The 22,217-nt window shown below is 40.2% G+C and overlaps 1 protein-coding gene across 2 annotated transcripts; it reads right to left on the bottom strand.

The window, feature by feature from the left end:
* Positions 1–668: 668 nt before the first annotated feature.
* pdcd4a (programmed cell death 4a) lies at positions 669–20,942 on the bottom strand. 2 transcript variants are annotated; one of them, XM_042485198.2, is made up of 11 exons: positions 20,468–20,942; positions 12,601–12,903; positions 12,161–12,258; positions 9,184–9,297; positions 7,834–8,055; positions 7,643–7,740; positions 7,135–7,249; positions 4,694–4,801; positions 3,474–3,584; positions 3,225–3,364; positions 669–2,433 (listed from the first exon to the last, which is right to left on the bottom strand). In XM_042485198.2, the coding sequence occupies exons 1-11, from the start codon at positions 20,511–20,513 to the stop codon at positions 2,382–2,384; spliced, it is 1,407 nt and encodes a 468-aa protein (XP_042341132.1). In that variant the 5' UTR covers positions 20,514–20,942; the 3' UTR covers positions 669–2,381. The 2 variants fall into 2 exon arrangements, with proteins under 2 accessions (XP_042341132.1, XP_087932081.1); XM_088075955.1 differs by lacking the exon at positions 20,468–20,942 and adding an exon at positions 14,178–14,301.
* Between the last annotated feature and the right edge of the window lie 1,275 nt (positions 20,943–22,217).

Below are 22,217 nucleotides of genomic sequence, written 5' to 3' on the forward strand. Positions count from 1 at the left end.
TTACGGATGGGTAATGTTAAACTAAAGATATTATTTGCAATTATCTTTATGAGCCTGCATTACATTACTTGCTCTGTGGCCGAGATTATAACCATTCCAGTCCTTTTTACCTCGTTTTACTTGTTGAAATACCATGCCAATACAACACATAAAAACCTGCCAAAAAGTGATTGCAGCTCCTATCTTGTCCAGTCCTTTTTCAACTTGTGTAAGTACCTTTAAAGGGCCAATGCAATGCATACAATGCAATTTCTTACTTGCCAAAAGTGATTGCAGCTCCTGTCTTGCCACTGAAAGGCTCTTTCTGCCTCAAAACGACGTGATTTCATTCATAGTGATTATATTTGATAGATTATAGCTCAGCCAGTCCCCTTTTACCTGTGTAATTGCCTTTAAAAGACCAATGCAACAAATATAATACAATTTTCAACTTGCCAAAAAGTGATTCCAGCTCTTATCTTGTAACTGAAACGTTGTTTCTGTCTCAGAATCACTTCATTTCATTTATAGTGATTATATTTGATAGACTGTAGCTCACCAGTCCTTTATACCAGCTGCTATCATTTTTTGGCAAGTTGAAAATGCATTTTATGCATTGCATTGGCCCTTTAAAGACATTTAACAACAAAAAATAAATAATTTTAAAAAAAAAACAATGTGACATTGAAGAGGGAAAAAAATGTCATTTTATTGAAATATATAAAATGAAGTTTTGTGTGAAGGGGAGCATGTGGTCAACAGTTTGCTGATCCAAAATAAATCAACAGTACAAAGATGACTGTAGGAATACAAAACATAAACATAGCCTCTTTGACAGTAGACAGCTGCATGCATGAATGAGTGCATCCTGTGAATTACACCAGTTTCCAAAGATAAACCATTTAACATAATTTCCCTCAACAACTTATTTACACTGTAAGCATAATAAAGCTGTGCTATGAAGACACATAGCCAGGTATCTTTAAATGTACCATAAATTGGGTCACAAATCCAAGCTTTGGCCTCAAACTGCCTCTCAGGTTTAATATTTTTACACCTGTTTTGTTATAAAGTTGAGAAATTGGATAAAATGACAGAAGATTCAGGTACATGACCGACATTTCACAGCTGATGACTGATCAACGAATGTGATTGATGTACATTTCTACTACACTGATTTATTACCCCTGGTTACTTTTTCATCAATACTGCTGGCACGACCACCAAAAAAAGAAATACAGAAACTTCATTTTGTTGCTTTTTAATGAAGGAAATATATTTCTTAGCCACATTTTGAACTTTTGTCAACATGTAAAACGGTTACAAACTGTGCCAGAATATGCAAATATGAATTTACTGAACATGTAGTCTTCCAAGAAAAGAGGTCACTATTTCACAGATATATTAAACCAGTAAACAAATTGTCAGACAATGTCCAGATTGCTATCTGCATAAGGTTTGGCTTTATGTTGTAAGGTTACCTGTCCAGAATCCATTGCTGACCATGTGAGCTGTAGAACCATTAATTGCAATCAAAGTCAGAGAGCTTAAAATATTGCTTGTTTATGTATGTTTTTTGTATGTTTTTTTATTTTTATTTTTTTATTTTTTTTAACACACATTAACTCCAATTTATTTTTTCTCAGAAACGGGCTTGCCAAGTGTATCACCCAAATGTGAGGTTTAAATAACAACCCAAGTACTTCTTGCTTGCTTAACAAAGTGAACATCTGGCCTCAGAGACCACAGATGCAAAGAAAAAAAGAGAACAAAAAACCCTTTTCATGAAGGATCAATAGAACTACTTGAACCAGAAGGTACAAAGCGCGTTGTCCTTGAAATAATTTTGAAAAATTTGTGAGAGAAAAAAAAGGGTAAGATTCTTGTTGAGCTAAATTACTAAGTGCTCGCTGACTGTACAGTATGCTCCATCTTTTATGTGCTTTTTTTCATTTATAGCACTTTACATGGAAAGAAAAATAAGACATGGCAATGGGTGAAGCAAAGCAAGAGATAAGACACCCGAATTCATCTCCCACACACCCCAACCTGTCCATCTATCTGTCTGCAGCTCTGACTCAAATGATTCTTGAGAAACAGATACAAAGACTGAGGCAAGAGGGGCACATCCACCCCAGAAATAAAGAATTTTCTTACAAAAAAAATGTCAAAAACTGTGATTAACAAGATGAACAGAACTGAATGCCTGGGCGACTCTTCAGTCTACTTTCACCAAACGTCAATGCTGGTTTGTTTAATGACAACATTATCAGGAGAGGGAGAGGGAAACTTTAGACTGCCAGCATGCCCCGGTTTCAGGGGAAACATGTTGGAGAGGAAACAGGGTGTAAGGTCCTGTCAGAAACCCGTCCTCTTCCTGCTCTTTCTGTTCCTCTTGTGGATTAGTTCTTGATCTTTCCTCCATCTCCTTCGCTTACAAAACGTTTCCGTCCTCTGGTGGAGGAAAGAGAATTTGAAAAACATGTTGGTGCAAACTTACTATGTACTTTATAATATTAAATGACAATTAAAGCTGGTTGCATTTTACATTTTTTGTTTTGTCAACATAAAATACCAAAACCAAAAAAACCTAACATCCATCTATGTTGCTAAAGCCTGATGTAGCTTTTTTTCTGTGTTCATAAAGCTCCAGTGTGAGCTAAAGAAACACACCAAAGAGCCCGTGCTGCACAAGGTGACATTATCCTTCATTATCACAAACATGGCTACTGTAGTTCATGTTGAGTCAATACCACATTCACCCTCCTGCTAGTGTGCTCAAAATGCACTTTTTACGTCTTTTTTAGGTATTGTTTAAAAGCTACAGTTTCCTATTACTGTAGGAAATTACTGAGCCTTTACTACAAATTAAAACTGTATATTTGTGACATCGATTTAAAGCTTTACAGCTTGAGCAGGGACAAATGGGCTCAAGGCTGAGAGCCAGAGATGGCACAGAAAGTCTGGAAATATATAAAAGATTTAGTGAGACAGGATAGAAGGGACTTTGTCAACTAATCGCTCCGTGGAGTAGCATACTGGATTCATACCCTTATAATAGTTGAGCACTTTGGCTTAAATTAAGAACTAAATTTGTCTCTACTAACTAAACTAACACATTATTGGCTTTTGTCTTTTTCATGGGGTTGGACGACAATAAGAAAAATACAAAGTAAGCCCTTCAGAATATTTAGTTGCATGCAAAAATTCCAGTGCCTACAAGTGCAAATTATTGGCTGACTCACCTGGAGGGACAGGCATCCCTCAGCTGTTTGGTGATGACGGCTTGCTGGTAGCAGAGCTCCACAAAGGTCTCCATGATGGAGTGAGCATGTGGCACATCAAGGTTGATTTCAGGGAGTTCATCATAGACACGCTGGAAACCCTACATTACAAAACGCAAATATAAAATGAAGGTTTTGTCAAAATCACATCTTTCACATAGTAAAAGGTATTTTGAGCTTCGATAAGGCAAAAAACCTAAAGGCACTGACCCTGTTCATCTGATCCACTGTGATGAGGCCTGTTTTCCAGAAGGACTGCAGCAGCTTCATCATCATATGACTAGCAGTGTCTCCTTTTGACTCCAGCACCATCACCACAGCCTAAAACAAGATGGTAAAACACACAATATGCATAAGAAGGAGAAGTGTGTCACCAACTTTGATGTCTTTATTGATTATTGTAGCAGAATAAAGTCAAAAATCTACAGAATAAAAATAATGAAAAAATATATTTTCAGATAAATGTAAGCATTACATTTCACCACATGGTGGCAGTGTTTGCCATTATTTATAATATATATACATATAAAATGTGGTCATTTGTAGATTAAAATAGTTTGATAAAACAAATGGATGAAAAATGTCCAGCAGGGTGAATCCTTTCTGAATGTGCTGCAACCAAATAAATAAAATTCAAATCAGACATTTGGAACTAGTTCATGATCATCTGTTTGTTTGTTGGAGCTGTAACTCAGAGGAAAGCTCATTATCTTTACTTAAATAGGAACAATTATCAACCAAACACATTAATTCAGCTACTCCATGTACATAACAATTACAGATCAATCACTCTTGTATGGAGGACGAGTTCTGTGTTTGGTACACAATGTGCCTCTTCATTTTGGATCGATTGATTTGGACTGAGCTCTGTTAACACGCAGTGCAACTGAGAGAACGCCTCTGCCACACACACACTGTCCTTGCCAAAGATTAGAAATGACAGTCACTAATCAGTTACTGATTTTCCTCTGCAGTTGACTTGACTGGGCACCAGAAAGAGAAAATATTCTTTAAAAGGGCTCACCATGCTGGTTTTATCATACTGTCGTGATGTGGGGAACATGGCAAAATCTGACATAAAATCCTGACACGTTTGTGAGTCCTCTCTGCAAATATGATTTAGTTTTATTTTTGTTAAATTCTTTCTCCTACTGTCACGGTTTTGACTGGTTCAAATCAATGTACTAATGTTTGTTTTTAATGCTTTTGTGGGTTTCTTCTGTAGCTTGTACAGCCACCCTGCTGATGATTTGAAGTGTGCCTCTAAAGCTCTGTTTGAAGGGTCATGTGGGTTTAACACTTGGTTCTCTATCCCAACAAGTAGCACTGCACCTTACCTCAATATTACATTCAACACACAGAATGGAGGGCTTAAGGTTAAGTGTTGGGGGCAAGGAATACATTTGAATTAAGCCCAAAGTCTTTAATACCTCATAGACGAGCTCGTGGTGGAAGTGTGGGACTTCCAAGTCTCGCAGACAATGCTCCGCCTCCGACACATCTCCTGATATCAGGTATTCTTTGAGCAGGAGGTTCATCTGTACCAAAAACACATAAAAAACATTAGCTTTTGTGTTTGTTGTTGAGGTTTCTGAGTGCAAACCGCAACAAACACAGCTGGAATGAAGTAAGGCCTGTAACTATTGTGACTGGAGGGTTTTTTCTGCTTATAAAGTCTGTCAAATGTAACAAATATCCCTTGGAATTTTTCGGGGAGGACACAGAAGAATGGACAAACATATCTGCATCTCTCTTTCTTTCCCAGAGAGATGAGAGTGATGATTGTGGCATGACTTTTGATGGAAAAACACTTTGGAAATGTCAAGTATGCTGAACAGTCCATGCTTAAGAAAAGGTCATTTTATTTTTCAGTCTTTATCTAGGACTGGCATGTCCAAACAATTCCACAACTATTCTGCAATGTGGCCGATCAAATGCACATTAGATTTGACAAACAACTGTTAAAGGACAGATTAGTTGATTAAATTAGTGGAGCCAGGCTTCATTCTACCTGCTTAAAATTTAAACCTGTAGCCACACAACTGTTTATGGGATAGTTTGGACAAGCCTGATCTAAGACAAAGCTTAATTTATTCCAACACACCCTGGATCTACTGCATTTACAGTAGTAGTTGCACCTGAAAGTACCTGTCACTTCAAAGTATTTCATCAAGTCACTTTATATAGTGGGATTTACTCCAGCAATAACCTGTCTTTCTTGGGAAATAAAACTCAGCACACATGTCTAACACACTGACAATCTGAAATCAGCTGGAAAAAGAAAACCTTCCTTTTCGCAGCTGTCCTTGAATCTTGTAGTCTCTGCTTCGTTTGTTAGTATTGCTCTGTTATGTCACTCTCACTGCTGAGCTGCACACTCTCCAACCGTTTTGCTTGAAAATTATTTCTGGAACAATTAGTCATCCCACTTGAGATTTGAGGGGAGCGCGATTGATGCAACAGGTTCAAAAACCCTCAAAGCTACACCGACAGCTGTGAGTCAACCCTGGGTCTAATTCACTGAGCTGAGGGAATGTGTGGTCGTCCGAGCATCTGGGAGAAAAAACAACATGAGGGGGTGTAATGTGGACAGGCAGGGCGGTGACAGAGGAGAGGACGAAGAAATTGAAAGGATTGGAAGAGTCTGAGAGTAAATCGGAAGGAAAGTGAGAGCAGCGAGTGAAAGAGGCCTTGTGCCTCCTGCAGCCCAGCGTGTTCCCCTGAGGCTGCACACAACCAGGCAGGAAATCAAAAACTGGACAGGAGAGCCTGCAGCGCTGAGAGCTACTGAGGCTCACACAATAATACATGACTGTGAACACACTGATGGACCACTTTGCAGTTTCTACACAAAAATCCCTTAACATTTTGCATAACTTCCAATTTACAAGATGTGCAATCAAATCTCCCACGCCATCCACACCCACATTAGCAACGAATAATTCCAGAAATTCCAGATCATGAACAATAATTGTAAACAAAGACAGAGCCGAAGGCACATGGGGTTTAAGTGTTTGCATGAATAGCACGCGTGTGAGTGTTGATCTGTTCAGTTCATGGCTTCGGGTGTGTATCCGTGTCGGCTCCTTCTGTGCCCTCGTTTTTGCGATTCCAACTTCTCAGGGGAGAAAAGTGTGCTGCTGACAGCAACATAGCAGAGGGCAGGCCTGTGGCTCTCTACCCAGCATGCATTTCTGCCTTCTGTTTACCTTACATAAGTAGCAGAGCTTGTCAACACAAACACTCAGGCCTCAGGTGTTGAGGATTTTGCATTAAATCGTTTTGAATACGGAAACAAGCGAGTGACTTAAAGGCCCAGTGTGTGGGATTTAGGGGGATATACTGTAAGAAATGAAATATAATATAATAAGTATGTTTTTTGAAGATAAGAATCATTGTGTTTTGATTACTTTAGGATGAGCCATCTACACAGAGAGCGGGCCTTCATCTACGGAGATCGCCATGTTGCAATGTCATATTTCTACAGTAGCCCAGAACAGACAAACCAAACACTGGCTCTAGATGGGGACATTCATGTTTTCATGTTGGCCACTATAACAACAACAACAAAGAGCTGCATCGAAAAACAACGTTTTTTTTTAAACATGAAAAGGCTTTTTTCAGTGTTTTACCGGTTTAAATCAGTACACATGTTTCAGATAGTTCAGCTCACCGTAAAAACCTCATAAACATCTGGATCAGAAAAAAGGTAAGTACTTATAGCGGGCGCTGGGCAATCGACCCATCTGTGACACGCTGAACAGTCCTGATTTCAGTCCTCACCACTGGAAACCACAAAATCTCCTTAAATCTTGCACTTTACTCCTTTATGGGTTATTTATTTATTTATATATATTTTTAATGTGCTTACCTCTTTGACGAGATGTTTGACAGGTCTCTGGCCTCCGCCCACACCCCACACATTATCTAGACGTACCATCTCCCTCTTCATGGTCAGCAGCACCTCAGCGCGGTCTAGAGCCACTCTGAAAAAAGAAAACCGGACACCAAAATATGATTTTCTGCACAGAAATGGGCGGACATTTTACACACTACAGTCTCGTTTGTTAAAAGATGGAGAGGCTCCCTCAATTTAGCATGGAGGTCCAAATTACCAAGATAAAATCACAAAACTGATGTTTTATTCGATTTAAACATTATCTGATGAACACACTGTACTACAGAAGAGAAAGATATTTTCCTTCTTTGAAAAAGGAGGGAAGTTTCAGTTGCATCTCTTAATTAGCTTTTTTTTTTTAGCATACCGTAAAATAAACTTTAGAGAGGCTTTAAAAATCTTACTATTATTGCACATAGTAAGGTTGTTTTATTTAACATGCTACTGTATCTGCATTTTCATTTTGCTCATCTCTGCTCACCTTGCGTGCTCACAGTCCACCTTGCCCTTGTAACAGTCCAAGAAAGACATGGGGAGGACGTGGTCCGCTATGGCTCTGGCTATAAACTGGCCCAACATCTGAGACACATTCAAAAACAACATCAGGATGTGGTTCTACAGCAGGTGTTTTTGCTGGCCTAATGAGCAAAATGTTGAACTGTTGACGTCTACCTGTGGAGCCTCTGGTGTGTCCAGTATGAGGTCTGGCAGCTCTTTGAGTATCTTGTCGAAGGCGCGGGCCATTTCGCCCTGTGACAGCATCTTGCAAGACAGATCAGACAGCAGGCGGGAGGTCAGCTCTCTGTGGCTGGCCTTGCCTTCGAGGGAAAGGGACACGGCCAGGGAGGAGAACTCGTACTTATGTGGGCCCAGGTTGAGCCCCTTCAGCAGCATCTGATGGGAGGGAGGACAAATAAGAAGAAAGTCAAAGATAGCTGTGGAGCCTATTCATCAATACTGAAATCAGTGCACATTATACAGTGGTAAAATGTAGTCTCTAACCAGTATTGTTGCTGATCTATTGATATGTGTCCATACAACTTCTCCATTATGCCAAAAACACATCAAGCTGTGGCGGTTCGGTGGCCAGGAGACACGTTGGTTTGTTTGAGGCAGGTAGAAATTGATTGTTTAATGTCTTACTGTGCATGGCTGTCTGGTTATTGAAGGAAATGTTTAACATTCTCATCTCATGTCAGGTAACAGACATTACTTAGACACTGTATCTTTTTTTATGTAGGTCAACATATCATAGGAGACACGGGACTCTGTTAACCGATTGGCTGCAAGTAATATCTACAGGGTTCCCACACAGTTTTACCGATTCATTTTCAAAACTTTTCCATAATATTATACCATTCTGACTTTATTCAAGTCGCTGAAACATAGTAGGCCAATACGGTGATACAGCCATGAATACATTAGTAATACATTTATTTAACTGCTAGCGCTTGCAAATTTTACACATTTGTTAGGAGATTTCCGTCCATGGTAATGCCTGATGCTTGTCCGGTCTATGTATATCATGTCATACGAGTGACATTTCAACTGTCAAGCAGTGCAGCACTATACTTTAAATCTGTAATACTCAGATCATATTTTGCATAATGTAAGACATGTTTTAGGATTTTAAACACATTTTAAACAATAGCAAAAATGATATGCATTCAAAACTTTTCCAAAACATTCTGTTAATTCCAAACAATTTCCAAGCCTGGAAAACAGTTTTTCTACGTTCATAACTTTTCCAGGAATTTCATAACAATGGGAACCCTGTTTTGAGCTACATTTCACAGCTAAGTGTTAAATTATCTACAACTTTTAGTTTTACTGCATTTTGCTGCAGAATCAGAGCAGCTGTCGCAGCTTCCCACAGACACTGCATAGCAGCTCACTGCAGGCCACATTCGCCACTGCTAGATGTGTGTTCGTTCATCCGTATGCCATTTATTCTATAGACCTAATCATTTAAAATTGGTATGCATTGAATGAAAAGAAGAGGAAACATTTGAAATCATTTACCTGGACCTCTTTTGTGTCTCCATGTTCAAAGTACTCCTGTACGATTGGGTTGACCATTTTTTCCAGTTCCTTCTCATCTACCTCTGGCACAACTGTTGCATAAACTGTGTCACCCTGTGTAAGAAAAAACATATTACCAGTCCAAAACAAATGTAATTACCACCTTTTGGTTGCTTGCCTTCGCTAGTCAACATCCATGTCTGTCCAGATGTTTATTCAGGACACACTTCAAATATGGATGTTGCTGCAAAGGAAGCACATATTCTAAAAACATGAGTACCGCGCACACATCTTTAACCTGGCAGCGCAGACGATCTACACAATCATAGCAGTTTCATGATTGATGTCACAATTCAGTATTTGATCGAGTTATGGGTTATTGGTGTTGATAATAGCCAGAATAGTGTTTTTGCAGAACATTATGTCACAGTAAAGCTGACCTTTGACATTTTAGATGTTAAATGTCACCACTTCATCATTTTAAATTTGTGTGAAATGCTATGATTAATATTTGAATTCTTGATCTACGGTCAAAAATGTTTTTGAGAGGTCACAGTGACCTTTGACCACCAACTCTCGTCAGTTCAACGTTGAGTTAAAGAGGAAGTTTTTACCAAATTTGAGGAAATTTCCTAAAAGCCTTCTTGAGATATCACAGTTACAAGAATGAGAAACACAGAAAGTCACGGTGACCTTTGAGCACCATAATCGATTTAGTTCATTGTCGAGTTCAAGTGAACGTTTGTGCCACATTTGAGCAACTCCCCTCAGAGATATCACGTTCACAACAATGGGACAGGACAACCCTAAAATATACTGCTTCATAAAAAATTAAAAAACACAACAAAGTGGATGCGCATTTATTCCTACAAGCTGAGAGAAAAACACAAAACCTAAAAGTTGAACTATCAAGTTTTTTAAAGCTTTTTTTAAGTCTGAAAAGTAACAACATAGTTTGACATCAGTCACTGAGACTTCTTTGAAAACATGTTATCTGTCCGTGCTCTATGGTTCTGTGATAATATCACATAAACTTCTCGCTTTTGTCACTACGTTTGCATCAGTAAATGCCAAGAATGTCAGTTAAAACCGGTCCAGCAAACTATTCAGGTGATGCTTTGCTTAACCTGGTGAACAATAGCAAGCGCTGCTAAAACAATAATCTTAGCACAGATTGAATAGACTGTAAAAAAAAGGAGCATACAAACTATATTAATAAGAGAATAACTACTTTGGTTGTTTTAGGGGAGAGGCTGGCTCCAGGTCTAATGTCCTGTAAAATCAAGAGCAAATAAAAATAATTACTCGATTGTCTTGACCTCTTTTGATAAGCCCAAGTTTATATAACAGGAAAACAAATAACAGTCTAAAGGATTGTAGCCAAAGTGCTGATTCACTTTCCTGTTTTCAGCTCATGTTGCATGAAGTGACTGTTGACTGTAGAAGGCGATGAGAGAGAACCAAAACAACCATTTATGACCAGAAAGACTGAACGTTTCTTGTCTCAACTTGGAGACAGACCAATACTGCATTTTGCCATTTTCCCACGTACTGAAAGACCTGCGCCATTCAGATATCCGTTATCCGGTGATCCCCTCCGTCTGATTTAAAGGGCACTGTCCTCACACTTCCTGTGTATTTTTCTGTACCACTCTGTCCCAGTTCCTCTTTAACACACTGACATCTTTCCACAATGCTCCTGCAGCATTCAAGGCCAAATTGCACTGTACTTTCCAGAACTATTATCATCTTTTTTGCAGTGACAGAAGCTCCGTTCCCACTCTCCAGTCAGTCGGCATGACCATAACAGTAGAAAAAACAAACTCGGCCTTCAGCATCCCACAGAGCATTTGCTTGATAACGGGGTTAAAGATTAAAAATAGTGTTGATTGTGATGGGACGGAGCCACCTGGATCAAGCGATCATGCGAGCAGGTGTGTTGTAAATGAGCTTTGGCCAAATCAGGTGGACTTTGACACACACAAAAAAAAACAGTTGAGTATAAGTTATAATACATGCTCTTTTATGGTATTTCATCCAAGACAATTCACCACAAGAGATCAACGCGTAATGAATTGCACAATGCAAGAGCGCATATGCTAGTTGTCTGAGTGTGGACAGTCATTATCTTGTTCGCAGAGCAAAGCCTCTTTTATACTCAATGCGTTTCAGCAGCAGCGGCCCTTTCACATCAGCATGTTTGTTTGACACAGGAAATAAAGGTGTCAGCTTTGATCAGTGGGCCTCTTTGGAACAAAAAGCTGCTCGTAACAACAGATCGGAGCAACAGCAACTGTGAGAAACTCACCTCTGCTGGTGATGCTCGCGTATCAGTGGCAAAAACAGCTCAGAGTATGTGTGTGCAGCCTGCCAGCTCAGGTTGTGGAAATATTTTGAAAATTTAAGTGTAAAAAATAAATTAAAAAATGATATGATATTTACCAACTGTGCCTGGTTGTTCCTCGTCACATGACATGCGTGTTGCTACGTTTCAAAAGTGGAACTCTTATTTGCAGAAATTATGCCCCAAAAATTAGGCAGCTGGGAATGCTTGCACGCCACGACGGCGTCTACATTAATAACTGAAGGTGCAAAAAACGCAGGATATCAACAATCCCTATTAAGTGTTAATAACTGATAAAAATAACAAAGTCAAAAGGAAAAAGGTCTACTACATCTACTCAAAGACAGCTTAATGGGGATCATGTTAAACCATTGTTTTAAAATGACTATTAGCCTAGGAGTTTTGGTGATGAACATGAGCCTCAGCGCCGCCAGTTCACATCCTTCTGGGATCTTTGTTCATTTTCCATCTCCTGCTCTCCTTTTATGTCCTGTCATCTGTCTACAGCTATCTGTCTAGACTCTGCACTTAACAAATGAAATGTACAAAATGGAATAAAGCACACCCAAGGTCCCAAATCTCTCAGATAAATATGCATATAATGAACAGTCCAAGTGTGCTGCACTCACGCACCTGAGCGGACTCATCGTAGTTAGGGTCCCGCATATCAGGCTCTTCATCTTCATAAACCATCCCAGCTGCCCCCCAAACTCCTTTACCACCTGCCCCACCTGCAGACAAAGCATAAATGCATGTTCACTGTTATGATTATATGAAAGACACACTGTCACAAACACATCTGGTGAAAAAGCAGGTCATGCATTTTTATCAGTCACTGTCAGTCTGATGGAGGTTATAACCTGTCAGATTTTTATTTACACCACAGCCTTGTGTGTTCATTGTCTGATAATCAAGAAAACAGGAAGCCTGTGTTTCAAGTGCTCCTCCACAAAACCGAACTTTCCCTGGTTATAGAAAATGCCCCTTTGTGGACACAGCACCCGTGGCTGTCCCCTTCTCAGTTACTGTAAAAAAAAAATGCGGCAAAAAGCTGCACACCAGCTCAAATGTACCTTTTTTTGGCAGGCCTCTGCCTTTGCCCGTCCTGGATTTGCGGTCATTGGTGTTGACTTTGCCCTTTGGACTGTTTGGGTCACTTCCTGCCAAATCTCCTGACTCAGAAAAGGACTCGCTGGTGGAGTTGCGGGACGAGGACTTGCGCAGGCGGCGCTTGGCTTTGGCTTTGAGTCGCGCCTCGTGGAGTGCTTTCTCCTGAGGCGTCCAGTTACCGTTCACCTCCGCATCATTCAGCAAGTCATCGTCAGCGCTGTAGGGACGGTTAGCCTCTGCCAGGTTCTCGTCGAAAGAGAACACCCCTGTGTTCAGAAAAAGAGGACAGTCTATTAAAATGGTATAAAACACTTTGTCACACAAATACACATTAGAGCTATATGTCGACTATAGAAAATAAATTCGCCATGATGTTACATACGAGGAAGGTTATCCATGGAAGATAAATGTAACAACTGACTTTTGCAAAAATTTCAATGATTTTTACTAATTCCTTCACTTTTCCAGGCCTGAAAAATGTGATTGTGAATTTTAATTAGTTTTTCTGGTTTTCCATAACCATGGGAACTATGCATATGGACCAAATCACCATGATATCACATTTACAACAACAATCACTTCTAGATAGACAACCAGCAGTTGATTTCGACTGCAGAGACTGCTGTACTGATTTATGTTGCTTTGCTAGCATCTTTGACGAACCAAATCTACTGGGAAGGAAGATATACAATGTACTGCTGTGGACGGGGGCCGCAGCAAAACATATTTCAGCCACCTTAAAAAAATATATCAACTTCAGTGTTAATGTACACTATATTTGGAATACTGTCTTCGCTTTACGTCACACTCGAGGCAGCAATAGACCAGCAACTCTCGTGTTTTGTGAAGTAAAATGTTTTTGTCAATAAAGTCTGGCGGCTTTAAAATAACAGCTTCAGTTACTCTTTTGGAAAAGGCAGCCGGACAGCATGGTAAAGCTGTGAAAACCTCCAAAATATAGCATAAACTTGAACTGACACTGATTTTATTTTAGAGGCTAAAAACTTATGATGTGCACAGTGTGATTTTATTAACGTGAGATGTAAGGTTTCTACCCTGACATTACTGTAAACAAACATGATTTAGTCTGTTAATTCTTAACCACAAAAAAAAGGAAACGCTAATGGAACATTTCACCATTACATGTGAATCTCTGCTGAAACAACATTAATAAAAACTTCAGTTCAGACTTTATGGCTCAGCTCTCAGACAGCTCATAACTTAAGTGAGACATTACATATTTATAGTTAAATCGCTGATATTGATTTATCTGGATTTATCTTAGATTTATCTGCATTGCAAAATACTGTCACACATCAGATAATGTCAGGTGCATTCAGCAAAGTGCCCGAACACCTTCACACTGCAACAACACCTGCTCAGGGCATGAAAACAATGCCTACAGGCTGCATGTGCTGCAGCCACCTACATATGTCCCAGCCATGTTCTGCACACATCTAGCCAAAGGTCAAATAACATCCAAAACATTACACAAGAAGATGGCAGCACAAATTCACACACACAGTCTTGTGGCACTCACCAGCTGTATCAGCAGGCGTAACATTTAGGTGTGACATTTAGTAACTCAATACACTATTCTTCTGTGGGTGTGATGAAAATATTGTTTTTAGCAACTAAAATGTCTGCCCAGGTTGCTTCTTGGAGGTGTGCAGACAACAACAACAAGTGGGACTGGAGTGTTCCTGCAGGCGTGGGAGGAGCGAGGGAGCAAAGGGGAACACATGGTGGAGAAATGCTGACACCGCTCTTTTTTTTTTATTCCTCCGTCTTCTCGCGATCTGTCCGCAGCGGCTACAGTGAACCTGACTACATATGGCATGGTTGGGTCCATGACTAGTCACATGACAAGGCTGTCTGAGAGGGAACGCAGGAGGAGGAGGAATGTCTGAGGGTGTAATGAATACTTACAGTTCTTATGCATGTGCTCAAATGGAAGAGTTATGGCCCTATAGATTACAGGACATGTAGTGGAAAGCGCACAGAGAGGGAGGAGGTGAGGGGGAAAAGGTCCAAACCACAGATAAAACTAACAATCTAAAAAGGAGCTGTCTGCTGCAAAAGTACCAACTGGGGGTTATTATCATACTTCTGGTGGAGACGAGAAAAAAAAGACTTACTTTTATGAAAAGGTATTCAAAAGATCTTAAATGTTTGACTTGGCATGTGAACAACAAATAAAAGGAAGCACCTTTGAACAAAGTAGGACACCTCCCTGAATTAACCTGTTGCAGTAAGAGCCTCACCACACCCTTGGCCTCCAAAATCTGTAAACAGCCGACCATGTGTCATCTCCTCCTCCTGTTCCTTCTCCTTCCCTCATGTAGGCCACGGGGCCTGCCAGCACAATAAATTAGAAACTAACCAATGGCAGGGCGCCATACACAGGACTGGCCAATTGGAAAAGAGCAGAAAAATGAGAAGGCAGAAAAAGTCGGAGCAGTTTGCCAAGAGGAGAGTTGCAAAACGAGCAGGACAAAACGCAGCAGAGTGAACTAAGTTTTTAAACTGTAAAAGAAGAAATCTGTAATGCAGACTTCAACTTCTAAAAAAGTTCTTGTCTTAAGATTCACTCTACAAAAGGTCTGAGTGTCACTGTCAGTCTCATAAAGCTGCAGCAACAAACTCTGCTGTCTTTAACCCTGCACGCCTACCAGAGCACAGCAACATGCCAATACCAAACCACACACTGCTGTCATGATGGTTTTCAAGATCGCCTCCACATTTAACCAGTTCTTAAAAACACAGCCAGATGCAGGCCAGCAGAGGACCTCTGCCCCACATGCTGTGTGGGAGCTTTCCACAGCCAGCGACTGAGCAGCAGCAGCGTTGAGGCGTTTAGTTTTAGGTCTGTGTGCAGTAGCAGGCTTTATGAATGAAAGGGAGGTCAGTGGAGCAAATTCCTCCTGAGGGATATACCTGGACTTTACTGTGAATGTAACTGTATGTATGTGTTGTTGTAATATTAAGGAGAATCTCTCAGATGCTGCAGCAGCATTCTTTAATAGTCCCCCTCTACCAAAAACCTGTTGCACTTGACTGTGCAGAATGATATGAGCAGAGTTTGGCACTAGAGGGCTGTTTTCACATTTGTTTGCTAAATGGGAAAACTTTGTTTGTGCTTACAGTTGTTGGCAGACTTGTGCAATAAGCAATGTTTAAGTATTCTCTTTGTTTTTTTTCAATGACGGAGAACGTGTAGATGTATTTTTAACTAGGTCAAACTTTTCTTGTTGAAAAACTATATCAGACAAATTACTATTTTAAGTGTCTCTGTATGTTTTAAAGCTGGGGTAGGCAGTTTTATTTTGGAGTCACTGGCCTAAAATCCCATAAAGAAAAGTCTGAGCATCTTGTTTTTCAAGTGGGCGTAGAGAAAACTTGTGTTCTGCCCCTCCCCGTGGCTTTGTTTTCAGGCTTTATAAAATCTAGGTTGTGACTTTGGCACGTCACAGGTCATTTCATAGAGGGAGTGTTCCTGTTGGCCGTTGTACAAATGCAGATGCGCGTACCAATTCGGTGAAAGCCTGATTCAATGGCGGAGAGTGCTGCGGAGAAAGTTGCTATTCCAGTATCGGCAACAAACTGCCTACACCGCAAAGCAATCTTAAAAAAGTAATACTGACTTACCAAAAATAGTCTAAAAAAACTAAATAAAACACACATCATTATTGGAAAAGAGTTTCAGAAAAGAGCTGGAAATAGTTAGGCCATCTGGTAACTGCAGCTAAAGTCTCAAGGCTGCGGTTTCAAGTTCGCGTTATGTAGCTAATGCTAACACGTCGCTTGGAGGAGCGCAGGCAGCAGCTCAAATCTGGCCAGCACAAAAGCCAGCTCCAGGGGACCAACAGCAGCAACTCCCTGCCAGCTCAGCAAACTTTCTGTTGCTGCCTTTACACAGTTTAGACCCAGTGCAGCCGCTGGTTACCAACCAACTGTGACACCTGGAAGTGAGGCTCTGTGCTACTGAATTTAAGTCATTACAGCCGCCGACCAGAGTCACATGACTCTGGAGCTGCTGCTCGCACTACTCTCAGCCAAGCAGTCTACAGCGGTGAGGAGCGAAGCTGATGGGCTATGGGGTGGCTTGCTAACTAATTCTTGTGTAATTTGTGGTCTAAAAACAAGCCCATGGTCATCTGGTGGAAGGGGCTTAAGACAGAGATGATACATCTGCAGGAAGAGGGGGAGGGTGTATTTTTAAATTTCGCAGTTTTGTTTTTTGCTTTTTCAGATTTCCGCATCCTGACTGTAAGTGATCTTTAATAACAGTGAGGCATTTTTACACAGATAACACAGATTTGTTTTGCTTGTCTAAAGTCAAAAGCTTCAGCTTTTCTCCCAAAGTGATTTAGATTCAATCAAAACTTTGTGAGATGAGCCAAGCTTTTTAAATCCCTGAGCATCTTCAGACATATACTGCAACAAATGGAAGACCATCATCAGCTTACACACTACATTATCTTTCCATGACACTTCTGTGTAAACTGCTTAGAGTTAGAAAGTAACATGCACACAACTGTTTCATCTGTTGTCGCGAATTCAACAGGGTCGCACACAAAGACTGGGACAGAATCAGTGCATTTTGCTGTTGCTTTAAATCTTGTTTGCAAAGCCTTTCAACAGTACCTTCTTTTCTCTATTCATCTCTGTTTGGTGTTTAGTCTGCATTACTCTGTGAAACATAATAGTGGTCCACACTGCCTCAAAAAGGACACATATTTCAGTGTAAGACCCTGATTAAATAAAGGTCAGCTTTTGAAAAATCTACAAAAAAAGATCTTTGTCTGTCAACCCACGCACAGACACACATTGAGCAAAAACATGTGTGATGTCCTCTACGGTCAGACAAACATATGCACACAGATATAGAGGACAGTAGAAAACAACCCTACTGGATATGGTCCTGTGGTGATTATCTATCAGAGGAGAAAAGGGTGTGGACGTCCTTGGGGTTTAACTGTCAGTTAATGAAAGGAGACTCAGGCAAAATTTTACTTAAAAACATGTTTTGGACTCATTGCCTAAACGTGTGTACATATGGTGATTCATGTTTAAATTTGCAACAACGGGAGCTGGAGAACTGGCTGCAAGTGCTCCACAAATACAAGTTCAACTGTTGCCATGCATGAAAAAAGGTTGTTTTTTTTTAGTTTATCAATGCAGGAGGGGAAAATGTACTTAATTTAACGGAAGCATGTACTAATTTGCTGACTGGGCTTCTTGAGTCACCCTCTATAGAAGCTGCAGAGCAACAAGAGATTAAGTGCACAGGGAGGTGCACACAACAGATTAGTGCTACTCAGATAAACAGGTAAGAGGCTGATAACATGTTGTTTTTTTTGTTTTTTTTTAAATTATCTAGCTGATTGTTTCCGCTGACTCACAGAGAAGCATTACTTTGCACGGCGGTTTGCTCAGTTTCCAAACTCTAAGGTCTTTGTGCCAACGGACAACGGCAGAGTGCAGAGTGCGCAGTGTTTTCATGAATATATGTAATGGGGGAGGAGGAGGGGGGTTAACAAAAGAAGAGAGACCAAGAACATAACATAATGTGTACTCAGCAGGCCACGAAGAGATCTGGCTTGACATGTATGGCAATGGGTTTCTTTCATAATGCTTGTAACGCATGTATTTACACAAGGAGTTGTGGAAATGTTGTAACAGGTGGAGCTCTACATGGGCTTTTAAACTGCACCTATAGGAGACTAACACCACAAGCCTGCTCTGTGTTACTCCAAAAACTCATCCAGGCCAAACAGGCCTAAGTCGCTTAGTCATGGGATATCAAATGAATTCTTTTAGCATTAATTTCAGTGTTTCTTATTTACTGAAGTAGACCTTGAGGTATAACAAAGTACATCTTCTTCTTAAGTCAAAATACCAAATTCTTATCCATAATTAATTCATACATACTTAACTGTAATCTCTTGGGGTCGAGTGATGTTGGGTTTTCACACAAACAGATAAGTGGAACATTTACATTGGAAATGAAATCTTTCTGACAATATTTAGAATTTGGAAAATAACAAACTCCAACACGAAACTTTGTTTAAATGCCTTTAGCAAATGTTAAATCTATACTGAGACTTTCAGCATCATATACAGCAAGTTCCTAGCAACTTTTTTTTCATAAAGTCAAGTGAAAATTTAAATTAAAAATTAATACACAGAAATAGCTCCCTGCGGTTTTACAAAGTACAAGTTCCTACCGTGCTGGCAGTTGCTTTGCACTTTATAATTAATTGATCTGATCAGTGACCATTAAAATAAAACGCTGACACAGATAAAAATAATAACCCAGGCCAATAATCTGTCAATTGATCACTAGTTATGTCCCAAAGCAAATCTTATATCCAGGATAACTGATCATAAGATTTGCATATTATAACATGCAAGTTTTACACATTTCCCATACTGCTGGGTGAGTTCAGTATGCACATTGACCCATAATGTATCAAGAAGTTGTTTTGCCCTTTTTTCCCCCAGCGCAGACAATAGAGTCTTTGACAGTTTGTGTGTCTGTGTGTGTGTATGTGACACCACCTCATCAACAGAGGCCGTTCAATCAAGCGTGGCTGACCTTCCTTGAGAAAAAGGCCAGTCAAGTACATGCAGAAAAGCCCATCTGTGCACTGAAGCACTGGCTGCTTCTACACACCATAAGACACCAGTAACACACCATGTGGTGTCTCAAATGCACTGATTTACCTCGTGCTAATCAGTTGTGTGTGTTTCAGGACACAACACAAACAAGGACATGTTATGGTTAAATGCCCCTCTCATGTTTGAATTCTCAGTTTAACAACATTGTAACTGTTTAAGGTGCTAACAATACATTTCTACGACTTATGTAACCTTTAAATACACAGCCACGGAAAGATTATGTAAGGCTTTCCTATTGGCTCTTATAGTAGGCTATACATGTCGACGTCATCACCAGGCTGAGCGAGGAAAGCACGGAACCTTGTGTACCATGAGCTCAAATATCACTTAAAAGCAACGGTGCATGCTTTATTAGGACACTGTGCGCACGAGGGACGCATGTTTTATATAGATGTGTGAAGTTAAACATTCGTGCAACCCGGATTGTGCGTTTCAAGTTAAAAAAAATGCTTCCTGTTTTTCCATTTCTCAATGATGAAACTGACCGTCGTCGTGTTCTGCAAGCCTATGAAAACAGATAATTTACTGGAAAAAATGGACGTAATATGCACTGCGTCTGGGTTTAAAAAAGGTTAAAACACCCCAAAAAAGTGTTGAGATGGGTGATTGAGGAACCATAACATTTTGCACATGCACGATCGAGAGAAAAAGGGGAAGCAAAACAGCTCAATCTTACTCGTGCATGTACAAGATCACCGACAATAAACAACAAGAGAAAGAGCTCTATGTGTGTATAAATATGCACTCAGCTGCTGCGCCAGTGTGTGCAAACAACGACTTGTCAAAGCGGAAGTAAGCATTGTGGCCTCGTCCAATCAGAATCGCGAAAGGGTTAAATGTGAGAGCAGCCAAACAACAAACAGCGCAACTAAGCTCCTAAAGCGCTACAAAATGCAAATGGTGTTTGGTTCTACTCGCAGCTTTTAACGTGCAAAGCTGCGTCGGCGTGCAGTGTTAGTTGCACCAGTGCTCGGTGTGGGTGTGAGTGTGTGTGATGTTCACGGAGCACATGGTGGAGTATGGCTGCAGCCCATCCCATGAACGGACAATGGAGCAGAAAGAGCACGCGAGCAGGCCCCTCGGTGGCTCCTTGACAAACCGCACCGATGTGCGCCGCATAAAGCCAGGCTACATTTGTTTACTCACCATCGGCTTTGGGAGCGGAGGACCACGTATCCACTTCGGTCGCCATGGCGCTCTCCAAATGCTCGGTTAAAAATCCTCACGGTGAGCTCCTCCTGTCGAGCTTCAGCTGCAACAAATCCCCCCCAAAAAACTGCAAGCCAAAACGTCTGAGGAGGGATTTATTTAGTGAAAAAGTCTGTTGACAATATGCACGTGCTGGAGAGAAACTAGAGCCCTAACCCCTTTTTTTTGCGCTGCACGATATCAGCACACACACACAAACAATGAAATTGAATTACAAAGAGAGCAGAAATGCTAAAGAATTAAATAGTTAAATAAGCAAAAAAAGGGGGCTTCGCGCGCTTCTCAGCGCTTCCGGCTGGGAAGAGTAAAATAACAACACTAAGAGAGGGCGAAAAGTAGGTTAACTAGTCGGAGAGCATTTCAGCAAACAACCTGCAAGATAAACAAAGTCTGTTTTTAACTTTGTAAGAGCGAGCCGAGATGGGGTCACGTGAACGAAACGCGGATGGGGAGTGGTCAGTAGAGGGGGTGGGTGCTGGCCCTCTCTGACCAATCACAGAGCAGGAAAAAAAAACACGTCTACTGTAATGCACGATAGAAAAAAAAACTCCCAAAATTTTAGGTATTTTGAGTGCATTTATCTAATTATTGTGATATGTGATTCTCTATAATTCAAGCTGTGGTGTGGTGGTTGTACGCTTGTTTTGTTAACAGAGATTTTACTAATAAAGATTAACATTAAAGTTAATCAACTACAGTTTAACACAACATATGCTGCTTTATGACCCTGAACATACTTTTTGATTGCAGTCTTTTCAAACACGATATACACTTTTTTTGCGAAAATTTCTGCAGAAAATAATTGCTTCTGGATGTGTTTGTTTGTTAGCTTTGCACTTCTTTTGGATTTTATTTTATTTATTTGACATAAATAATTCTATGTGTGATGGTGGCCTCTGAGAATGAGATGTTTCTAGTTTGTATCCTGTCAAGGTCTTCTAGATTCATTCATTCATTCACTCATTTTTAAAATTAATTTTCCTTTACTTATGTTAGTGTCATGCATATTAACCCATCCGAGATGGAATTTTAGAACATTTATTTATTTATCTATTTATTTATTTATATATACCATCTTCCAGTCATTGCATTTACTATGTGGAAAAAAATTAAAAAACAGTATTCTTAATGAGCTGCTCACATTGGGTTATATAATTATGTTGTGTTGCATGTTTTTTCATGTCTACCTCATAAAGGGAAACATGGAGCCCCAAATACCTGAGGAGGGAAAAAAAGATTTGTGCTCAATTTTGAGGGAGTAGTTAATGGTTTTTCATCACAAAACCAGCCAGTCCACACTAAAGTATTTTTGTCATCTAAATTTACACCACCAGATGGTGCTGAAAACTTGTGCAGCTAATAAACGAGTTGATGGCCAATCAGCCTTTACTGCAGTTGCATTTGGTATTTAGCAGAGCACTGTCTTCCGCCTGCAAACTTATGACACTCACTTTTATACCATTTTCTGGATTGTTTTGTCCCCTCCACAGGAGCTACTGATCTCTCTTTTCATCCCAGAGTGTAGTCTTTATGGCATGACAGTTAACACTTCATGATAAGGCTTGTCATAATCATGGTGCAAAAATAATTTGATGGACTAATGTCAAACCCCATTTTTTTGCTCTTGCACAATTTGTGCAGATTGTTAAGAAATTTCCTGGTGTCCTGTGTGATAATTCAATAAAAC

This window comes from Plectropomus leopardus, chromosome 3, assembly GCF_026936395.1.
Source record: "Plectropomus leopardus strain MGB_pleo_1.0 chromosome 3, ASM2693639v1, whole genome shotgun sequence".
NCBI lineage: Eukaryota > Metazoa > Chordata > Actinopteri > Perciformes > Serranidae > Plectropomus > Plectropomus leopardus.

Coding starts and splice junctions, on each gene's coding strand:
- pdcd4a (XM_042485198.2), bottom strand. CDS start 20,513: ATGGCGACCGAAGTGGATACGTGGTCCTCCGCTCCCAAAGCCGATG. Junction 12,259..12,600: donor CAGAGGCCTGCCAAAAAAAG/GTACATTTGAGC, acceptor CTTTGTCTGCAG/GTGGGGCAGGTGGTAAAGGA. Junction 3,585..4,693: donor ACCACGAGCTCGTCTATGAG/GTATTAAAGACT, acceptor ATCTTGTTTTAG/GCTGTGGTGATGGTGCTGGA.